General features: G+C 39.1%; 2 protein-coding genes across 2 annotated transcripts; one reads left to right on the plus strand and one right to left on the minus strand.

The window, feature by feature from the left end:
* Window positions 1-275: 275 nt before the first annotated feature.
* On the plus strand, window positions 276-10,281 carry LOC114265469 (amino acid transporter AVT6A-like). Its single transcript, XM_082912266.1, has 5 exons — window positions 276-754; window positions 1,600-1,752; window positions 3,746-3,949; window positions 4,922-5,387; window positions 9,600-10,281. The coding sequence occupies exons 1-5, from the start codon at window positions 367-369 to the stop codon at window positions 9,724-9,726; spliced, it is 1,338 nt and encodes a 445-aa protein (XP_082768392.1). The 5' UTR covers window positions 276-366; the 3' UTR covers window positions 9,727-10,281.
* On the minus strand, window positions 8,039-8,776 carry LOC114303849 (uncharacterized). The gene has a single exon (XM_028249003.2). The coding sequence runs from the start codon at window positions 8,774-8,776 to the stop codon at window positions 8,039-8,041; it is 738 nt and encodes a 245-aa protein (XP_028104804.2).
* Window positions 10,282-10,507: the final 226 nt, after the last annotated feature.

A 10,507-nucleotide genomic window follows, 5' to 3' on the forward strand; every position in this document is an offset into this window, starting at 1 on the left:
CATCGGAGAGTAAACCAGTATGTTGATGGTGACCACGAACAACATTATATTAACTTTTTTTCTTCATTTGTTAATTGTTGAGTAGGTTTGGTATGGCAAGTGACCACTTGCCTCATTTACTTTTCAACGATCGGAGTCTACGAAGCTCCACGCTATTTAGTGGGACCATTTACACGTGTCATCAACTCATTCGTCGTATCAGGAAGAAAATGGTTGTCCAAGTTGGTTCCCGCGTAAAATTCCCCGCATTAAAAAACCGTTAATAAAAATTGGTAGCTCGCTTTTGCTTTTGTCCACTCTTCCGAATCCAAAATCGTCCATCCCAAAAATCGGAAGCCCCAAAATTCGCAATCGCAAATTAAGAAAATGACCTTCGCCGACCGGAAGCACCGTCGAAGCCCTAGGACTCCCTTCCTCCCTCAGAATCACGGCGACTCCGAAGGCGGCTTCGGCGGCGCGTCGTTCTCCGGCGCAGTTTTTAACCTCTCGACCACCATCGTCGGTGCCGGAATCATGGCCCTTCCGGCCACTCTGAAGCAGTTAGGGATGGTCCCGGGACTCATCGTTATCGTTCTCGGCGCGATGCTGACGGAGGCTTCGATCGATATGATATTGAGGTTCAGCAGAGCTTCCAAGGCGTTCTCTTACTCGGGACTCGTCGGCGATGCGTTCGGTGGTGCAGGACGAAACCTCTTGCAGGCCTGTATCGTCATCAACAATCTCGGCACGCTCGTTGTCTACATGATCATCATTGGTACAATCCATTGACCTCTCTTTCTATTGTTGATCATACTTCCAATTTACGAAATCAGTTTTTTGAAATTTTTGTTTATTTTGTTGATCATACATTTAGGTTTTATATGTTTTGAATTGAGCAGACACTAGTGCCAGAGTAATTTTGGCTTGGTTAAGATAAAATACTAGTTCAATTACTTTTTTTTTTTTTGGTTCTCAAAGTATGAAGTTTGTGTCATTGTAGTCGTTAATATTGAAATTATGTCAATTTTGTCCCTGATATATAAAAGTGTTTCAGTTTTATCTCCGAACAAATTCTATCAATAGGCATTAAAGTCAGGATTAAGAGTGGAATTCACTTAAAATATTACATTTTTAGTCCCAAAAATATGTGGTGTCGTTAATGTAAAAAATTATCCTGTCCCTAAAATATGTGATCGGTTTTATCTTGATCACCAAAGTTATACATTTACCCTTGACTTTAATGCCGTCGATGACGAAAAGAGGTTTGGGGATAACTTTCTATACATTGTGGATCAAATTGAAACACTTTCTATAGCTTTGGGACTAAATTGACACAATTAAACATTGGGGAACCAAAATGACACAAATGTCATACTGAAGATCAAAACTGTAATTCACCCTTGTGAGTAATATGTTGTACCTTGCTCTGGACGCAGCCATAGTTGCTCTTAATTGGGTCACGGTTCACCCTTCAATTGGGTAACTAGGTTCCTTCGCCTACATGTTAAGGATGCTAGTGCTCTTCTTTGTTTACGTTTTGTTTGACACTGTTTTGTTGGTTAATTTGTTGCTCATTTTTGACTGTTTGATACTGATCAAGCAATGTGAGTTTGTGAACAGGTGACGTGCTGTCAGGGACATGGTCAGATGGGATCCACTATTCAGGTGTGATGGAGGAATGGTTTGGGCAACAATGGTGGGACAAACGTTCCGTCCTACTGCTTCTCACAACCATCCTTGTTTTTGCTCCTCTTATTTCATTCAAACGCCTTGGTGAGTCTTTGAATAGTGTCTCCGTTTATATATATGTATAACCTTTTTTAATTTTACTTAATGTGAAGATAAAACGCAAAATTCAGTTATCTGTGTCTCTAGTAAGCATGGCTTAGGTAGTTTAGGTGGGGTTGAGAAGAGGTGAGATTGTTTTTCTACTAGAAAACCACCTTGAAAAAGTCTAGGACACAAACTGATCACAGAACCACCCATGTGAAAAGGTTGTGTCTGGCCCACACCCATGTGAGAGGGTTGTGTCCAATTCTGTGATTAGTTTATGTGCAAGTAAAAGAACTAAACCGGCTTGAATAAGTGATGATTCAGAAAGTAAACATTGTAGTAAGCTCAGTTTGTTTATCTTCACATTCAGCATAGCATGTGTGATTAAACAAATTGACATTTGGCGTTGACGTTGCTTTCAAAGTCAATGGGTGCCTACTTAAGCTCAATACAGCCCTCCTCTAAGAACCTGCCAATCCACTGATGGGGTTATTGATTACCTTTAGTTGGTACACCAAGTCATTAGGTGCAATGAGCATCATGAGACTGGTTACACTTAACCAACAAAGTGAATTCCTATTTTATATTTGAAGATTCGAGAAATCTCTTTATTTGCATCTTATTGTTATCATCAGTATTAAGACTTAAGAGCCCTACCAGGCCTAACAACACAATGCAATGGCTTTTAGTGTTGCGTTGGGGAGAGGACAACTATTCCAATCAATTTACTAGAATGAAAATAATGAAGATCAGTAAAAGGAAATTTGGAAGCATTATTGCAAAGCTATTGGTTGTATTTATGGTGAAAGTATCCAATTGGATATTTTAGATTGCTGTGGAACCAATGAACATGGTACTGGTGAACACTTTCCAAACTTCATTAATGGAAAGCCCTTTGGTTTGCTGGACAAGCTTGCACAGTTGGAATGTTGGAGAAAAAAACCTCAGAGGCTATTTTTATTGCTCTTGACATCAATGCTTTCAGTAGGCACCAGTTTTAGTTTAGATTTTTTTTTTGTCGGTGGGTTCTAAATAGCAGTATTGGGATACGTATTAGTATCGGTCGCAGTGTAATGGCATCCAAAGTATCAAGCATCACGTATCGGGAATCAGAAAATATGATCCTGAAATTTTGAAAATCATTCACTACTCTCCTAAAATTCAATGATAAATTTTTCTTTTAGTGATAAACATCATTTGTCACGTCTTGACGAATGTATTGATATATATGTAATCAATTTTTACTTCATAAGACAATAAATACAAATCAACTACAAGAGTTATTATATATTGTCACATCTTGTCACTTATTTGTAGCTATTATATCATTCGTTGCAATAAATGACAATTTCTCTTATATAATTATGGGTTGACTATGAAGCACCGACACTTCAAAACAAATGGCGTATCCATGTCAGACACATGGACACTTCGGGGACATGCGGCTACTTTGGGGACACGTATGGGACACGCCACATGGCGTGGCACCTTATTTAATTAATTTATTTTTAGGGCTCACGCCAGGATACTTTAGGGATAGACTAGGGATATGCCAAGTTGTCTTTTTCCCCCATTTTCTTTAGTACTTTTAAGGAATATTGAATGGTGAATGTTTACTATTTTTTTTTTATAGATTTAAATACTTAATAGATCATCTATAAAAAAAAGATATAAACTATAAGTATTAATTTAAATTTTTTTTTTTTAAATGTAGAATTAGTTATTTTTATTAATACTGATTGTTTGTGAATGTAATATTAATCTAGAATGCAAATAAAAATATATGAAAAAATATTTTATTGCCGTGTCCCAGCCGTGTCCATGTCCCCATTTTTTTAAAATCGTTGTGTCCCGTATCCGCATTTGTATCCGTGTCCGTGCTTCTTAGTGTTTTGATATATATTGTTACATCTTGTCACTTATTTGCAGTTATTATATCATTTGTTGCAATAAATGACAATTTCACTGATTCTTTTTGTTTTTATTATTTCAGATTCATTGAGGTACACATCAGCCTTGTCTGTTGGTTTGGCTGTCGTATTTGTAGTGATCACAGCAGGAGTAGCTATTGTTAAATTGAGAAATGGAAGCATTGAAATGCCACGCTTGCTGCCTGAACTTGTTGATCAGGCATCTTTCTGGAAGCTTTTCACAACTGTACCTATACTAGTCACTGCCTATATCTGCCACCATAATAGTGAGTTCTAATCTCTTCATCCTCTCTGTTATGTTTTAGTTCCGAAAAGCACAAAAACTTCTATAACCTTCAAAGTTTGGTATTCTTTTGACCTCATAAACCAAATACTCAATTTTGTCCCAAAATGGTTATATATGTTTCTTGACTTGACTTCCAGGCTACCTGGTTTTGTGATGCTTTGTTTGTAAGTCCGAAATGAAGCTATTGGTAAGCTTAAAAATAAAGAATGCAACAGGAAAGTGATATTTTTATTTAATAGGATTTGCCAACTTATCAAGTTCTGAACAAGTTGACTGTTAACTTCACCAGAAAGTCCCAACTTTATTCTTTAAGCCTAGTTTAAGAAAAGTTTCTGTTATAGGGGTCATGGGGTCATGCAGTGGATTTCTTAAGTTTACTTTTATAGTTTGAAGACAAAAGGTTAAAAATACCCAATCACCAAGGAGGTGCTATTGATTTATATTTTAGATGATGCTATTGTTAAACAAATATTCCTGTTATATGCATTAAAATGTTCTTTTCCCCTATCTAGTCTCATTTGTTTGACAATATGAATGTGAACAAAGGTTGAAGTAGAGACATGCTCATGATTGGTATGCCTGTTCTTTATGATGAAATTCAAGTTTTGCAATTAGTCTGAAGAAAAACCTTTTCCACAGGTATTTGTTGTTGAAGAGTAATAATATATGTGGCTACTTTTTATTCATTGTGGCATTTGATTGAAGCCCACTATAATAAAATGGCCATCTGCTAACTGCAACTTAAATACTTAATTTAGCTGATTGAGGTCTTCATAGATGGTCATTGCTCTTATTTGTTGCAAAGATGGCACCTACTTATAGCATTGCATGAAATGTAATGCTTACAATATACCATAGTTATCTCTGTGCAAGACTTCAAATAATTTAGATATATTTAATTGCTCAGTTCCACATAATTTACTATTCTTTCTTGTTCTAATGGATTTTACAGTTCACCCAATAGACAATGAACTACAAGACCCCAGCCAGATGAAGTCAATTGTCCGGACATCAATCACATTATGCTTATCTGTCTATCTTGCTACCAGCTTTTTTGGATTTCTCCTCTTTGGGAATCACACACTGGATGATGTACTTGCCAATTTTGACGCTGATCTTGGAATCCCTTATAGTTCCTTGCTTAATGATGTGGTGAGAGTGAGTTATTGCATCCACCTAATGCTTGTTTTCCCAATCATATTCTTTTCCCTTCGCCTCAACCTAGATGGTCTACTTTTTCCATATGCCATTCCGATTGCCTTTGACAACAGGAGATTCTTCTCAGTAACAGCGGCTCTCATGGGTTTCATTTTTCTGGGAGCCAATTTTGTGCCTAGCATATGGGATGCCTTCCAGTTCACTGGTGCCACAGCTACTGTCTCCGTTGGATTCATTTTTCCAGCTGCTGTTGCTCTTAGGTGAGTCACAATGATTATAGTTACTTTACTTGCAAGTTGCCACATTTAGCAATAGTCCATTCCAAGAAATGTGAACATGCTTCGTTGTATTTCAGATCCATAATGGTCCAAAAAAATAAAATTTGCTGGTTTAAGGTTCAGACTAACAGTATTTCGACAATTCCTTTCTTACTGGCCTTATTTTGTAGCTAGCACAATAAGATTAGTTCAATTTGGATCCTGAGATAGTATACAAAAGGCACATTGTTGGATGATTTTGTACCTTTCTATTAAAAAAAAAAAATCCTCAAATATATTTATTATTTTCCATTGTTAAAACTTAACTTTCATTTTGATTTAGAATGTTGTAGAAAAGATTCTGTAAAATTTAATGTATAAAGAGAAATAGAGAGAGAATAAATTGTATGTATTATTGATTGATATATATTCATATCTATTACAATGATTCATGATTCCTATATATAGAAGAGGGTGAGTGTGTAGTAGGTAAGGAGTAGGTGAAGTGGAGGTGGTAGTGGTGTAGTGGGTTAGGTTTAGTGGAGTAGGTGAGGTGATAGTGGTGTAGTGGGTTAGGTTTAGTGGAGTAGGTTTAAGTGGGTGAAGTAGGTGGAGAGTAGGTGGATTTTAACAGCACCCCGCAAACTCAAGGGGGATAGGAACTAACCAACTTGAGTTTGGAGAGAGTAACAAAACAAGAAAATACATAAAAATAAAAGAGGATAAGAGACACTGTATGGTCGTGTCAGACCATTGGTGAAGACACTGGATGGTGGTGTCATAACGTTGTAGAGGACACTGTATGGGGGTGTCATAACCATGTAGAGGACACTGTATGGTGTTGTCATAACGGTGTAGAGGACACTAGATAGCGGTGTCAGACCGATGTAGAAGACAGTTTATGGGGTCATGTCGGACCGTTGTAGCAGACAATGTTGTGACAGTTGTGGTGACAGTTTACGGAGTCTTGCTGGACCCTTGTAGAAACTAACCGGAATCAAAGTCGGGACAGTTTACAGAGTCTTGTCGGACCCTTGTAGAAACTAACCGGAATCAATGTCGGGACAGTTTACAGAGTCTTGTCGGACCCATGAAGGAGCTAACCGGAATCAATGTCGGGACAGTTTACAGAGTCTTGTCGGACCCATGAAGGAGCTAACCGGAATCAATGTCGGGACAGTTTACAGAGTCTTGTCGGACCCATGAAGGAGCTAACCGGAATTAATGTCGGGACAGTTTACAGAGTCTTGTCGGACCCATAAAGGAGCTAACCGGAATCAATGTCGGGACAGTTTACAGAGTCTTGTCGGACCCCTAAAAAAGTCGTACCCTCAAAAGGTGTGCCCAATCTGTCAAAAAAGGCGTGCCATCAAAAGGCGTGCCCAAGCCATAAAAAGGCGTGCCAGATATGATGGCGAGGCACGTGAGTGCCTTGGCTGGCGCGCCCGTTTGTCGTCTGGCGGCAAGTGGCGCGCGATGCGCGGATCGGCCCTGGCTATTTAAACCAAGGGTGAGGCAGAGGCTGTGCATACCAGTCTGAAACCGCTGAAACCAACCCGTCTCTGAAAAACTCTGCCTCTTCGGAGAGAGAAACTTTGGAACACTTTGTAACCCAGAAAATGGTTTCGTCTTCCAGCGGTCTGCTCACCCTCTTTCCCGACCTCAACGAGTCAACAAGAGAGATAACTGGTGCGGTGGCACTGGAACCTCAACCAAGCGCCCCGGAGTTTGCTCCGTTGAACTTTCCGATGCGGTCGGTGGAGCAAAGAATGGCAGTGCAGTCGGATGTGGAAGCCAATCAGTATACATTGAAGTCATGTGTGGAAACCATGACTGCGGTTACAAACTTGTCGAACCGGCTGCAGAGTAGGGCAAATGAGGTGCAGCAGTTAAACTCCCAGCTGGCTCTGCTCCAACGCATGTATAAGGATGCGCGAGCAGAGATAAGTGTGCTAAAGGCGGAAAATAAGGAGCTGAAGCGGAAGGCCACCGTGATGTTCCGTTTTGGAGGTCCGCCATATGCTGCAGTGGAGGAGCAGGGAGTAGTGATCATGCCCAGTGGAGTGGGAAATACGGAGGCAACACCGGCAAGGGCCGCCCAGGACGGAAGCAAGAAGAAAAGACCGGCGGCAGAGTAGAGAAGAAAAATTCCACTGTGGGTGGGTGTTTGTTTGTTTGTTTTTTGTTTTGTTTTGTTTTGTTTTGTTTTGTTTTTTTTTTTTTTTGTGTGTGTGTAAAATTGTGATCGGGGTTGATCCCTGAGATGAATAAAATATGGGTGTATTGTGCAAATCCGAATGGCTGGAAGCTACAAGACTCAGCAGAAAAAATGAGAGGGAATGAATATATATATATATATATTTTTTAAAAGAAAAGATAAAAAGTTGAGGTTCAAAGAAAAGTTGGGCGGTGGAAAGAAGAAAAAGAAATATATATATATATATATATATATAAGAAAAAGAATCAATTTGTGTTTCGTTTTCTTTTCAAAAGATGGAGTAAAATAATTAAAAAAAAAAGAAAAAGAAAGTTGAGTGGGGAACAGGAGTGTGTGGAAAGAAAAAAGAAAAAAATATGGGTTGGAGAATCTGAGCATCGGAGAAGATGAGAGGAAAAGGAAGTGGAGTGGTATATGCCAAGTGGTACAGCAAAATCTACGTCCCAAACTTTGTTTCAGTGATGGAAAACATCAGTGTACAGATGAGAACATCTGGATTCGGAGTAGCTGTCACAGGAGAAACATAATCCCTCTTCTTAACAAACCGAGCAAAACCAAACAATCCCAATAGGAGCGTCCAGAAGGACAGCTCGGAGATGAAGTCTCTCACGGCTGCAAAACCGATTAAGCCAGCTACTGTAAGAAGGTATGGTTGGCTGTCTACAGAGTCTGGAACAGAAGCTTCAGCAATGGCAATTACGGAAGACACCAGCACGATGATCAGAGTCAGCTCTGGAATAGGAGTATATGCTATCACTGCTGAGTAGAAAGCTCGAATGGTGTAAAGTGTAGTTTCTATTCCTCTGATCAGAGAAGTTACTGGATCACCAATGAAATGGAAAATAAGGGCCAGTGCAAGTTTTAAGAGGTATCCCACGAACTGGGTAATACTTGATAAAACCTTTTTCCAGTTGGACAACTCCCACAAGACTGTTCTCCAGGCATACAAAAGGAAAGCAAGAGCTATGAACCAAGGCCACCTAACAAGTGGGCTTGGGGCTTCCTTGGTCAAGGGCCTGAACTGGTCAGGCATGGTACTGTGCCCAGAGTGTATCCAGTAAAGGGTTGTAGAGAGGGATGATTGTGAAGAGGACGCTTTCGAAGCTGCCGTTGCCGACTTGGATGACGCCGATGAAGGTGGTGATGATATTATAGCGAAAGTGACTTTCGACATGAATGAAGTGCCTACAAGGGTTCCACCAGATAGCCCTTTGGCACCTCAATGGTATAGACTAGAGCATCGGAAAGGTGAGACCAAGGTGAAAGGAGAGGAGGTATGTGTTGAGGTCCGGCGGGCGGCCAAGGCGAGACTGCCGCCCGCCGGTGAAGCAGAATGACTAGGTTGTTAACCTTGCTCTGATACCATGTAAAATTTAATGTATAAAGAGAAATAGAGAGAGAATAAATTGTATGTATTATTGATTGATATATATTCATATCTATTACAATGATTCATGATTCCTATATATAGAAGAGGGTGAGTGTGTAGTAGGTAAGGAGTAGGTGAAGTGGAGGTGGTAGTGGTGTAGTGGGTTAGGTTTAGTGGAGTAGGTGAGGTGATAGTGGTGTAGTGGGTTAGGTTTAGTGGAGTAGGTTTAAGTGGGTGAAGTAGGTGGAGAGTAGGTGGATTTTAACAGATTCAAACTATTTTCTAAAGGATTTCCATCTATTCTGGAAATAAAAAGGACATTTTGGTTTTAAAAGCCTCTTAATTTAGATTCACAGCCATACTTGACCCTTATTTTTTTTACTGGCAAGAATTTCCTGTTGTTGAAGTTTTTTGGGCCATGTAAAGTACCAGGATCATAATTTGTTTTCTTATACTAAAAAACTCAATCAAATAGCATCACTTCTTAAAAAAGGGAGAATCTGCAGATTGAATTGTTGTATCTGCATGTTGATTTTAGAACCTTCCATCTCAGATTTACAGAACATGACATTACCTTTTCTCTAATGCATCATGATGATATATATATATTTTTTACTTCCTCATACAGGGATACTCATGCAATATCAACAAAGAAAGATAGACTGGTATCGTGGGTGATGATTTTTACTGCTGTGTCTTCGAGCACTGTGGCAATCTCCAGTGATATTTACAGCATTTTCAACGGGACAACGTAGTTGGAAGCTGATACCGTTGGAGAATTTTGGTGCAATTCTCCTACAATTGATGCATCTTCAGATAATTAATTCGGTTGATATAGAATCACTTGGTTGTGGTAAAACCAATGCTTCATTTCCAGTTCTTGAACAATCCCCACACACCAATTAATGAAGGACCCTTGTCATGTATCAGGGTTTTAACATACGAACAACACAGACGTTCAAGGCTGGTTTGATCCACCTTATGCAGAAGGGTTCATAAGAACTTTTTGAAGTGAATATTTTTGTTAAAAGGAAAGGATTGGCTGTGGAAATTTGGAATAATTCTTGTAACTTTGTTTGATGTTCGTCAATTCATTAAACACAATAGGAAGATATGACGACATGTTCACATTTTTTAGTCTATCAATTTGTAACTTCCAACATGACTAGAAGATGTTTTTTTGCTTCAATGAGATTTGAGATAGAATTCCTAGTTATAGTTCTCTGAAGAAGCTTTATACCTTGTTCAAATGTTCACATCAAGCCTGTTAAATGGTGTTTACCTCCGTTCAACAAAGCTAAACTTAGAAGTACCTACCTCAGTTTTTCCATTTTCATTTTGGATATTTGATTTTTTCTTTTTCCACCCCTCTCTCTCTCTCTCTCTCTCTCTCTCGGTTTGCAGATCGCGGCTCAATTTTAGGCAAGAAAATTGAAGTCATCAAGTTAGCTATAATCTGATCATGTAATTATTCTTATACAGTAAATGGTGTTTGATATACATTCCTATTTTTTGGATTATTGAAATTAATTTTCT

Source organism: Camellia sinensis, unplaced genomic scaffold, assembly GCF_055761805.1.
Source record: "Camellia sinensis isolate YWXY unplaced genomic scaffold, ASM5576180v1 Unanchor3, whole genome shotgun sequence".
Taxonomy (NCBI): domain Eukaryota; kingdom Viridiplantae; phylum Streptophyta; class Magnoliopsida; order Ericales; family Theaceae; genus Camellia; species Camellia sinensis.

Bases quoted from the DNA above. Each gene is read 5' to 3' on its own strand.
- LOC114265469 (XM_082912266.1), top strand. From the start codon at position 367: ATGACCTTCGCCGACCGGAAGCACCGTCGAAGCCCTAGGACTCCCTTC. The intron at 755-1,599 runs GTACAATCCATT...GTTTGTGAACAG, and splicing joins TGTCTACATGATCATCATTG to GTGACGTGCTGTCAGGGACA. The intron at 1,753-3,745 runs GTGAGTCTTTGA...TTATTATTTCAG, and splicing joins TATTTCATTCAAACGCCTTG to ATTCATTGAGGTACACATCA.
- LOC114303849 (XM_028249003.2), bottom strand. From the start codon at position 8,776: ATGTCGAAAGTCACTTTCGCTATAATATCATCACCACCTTCATCGGCG.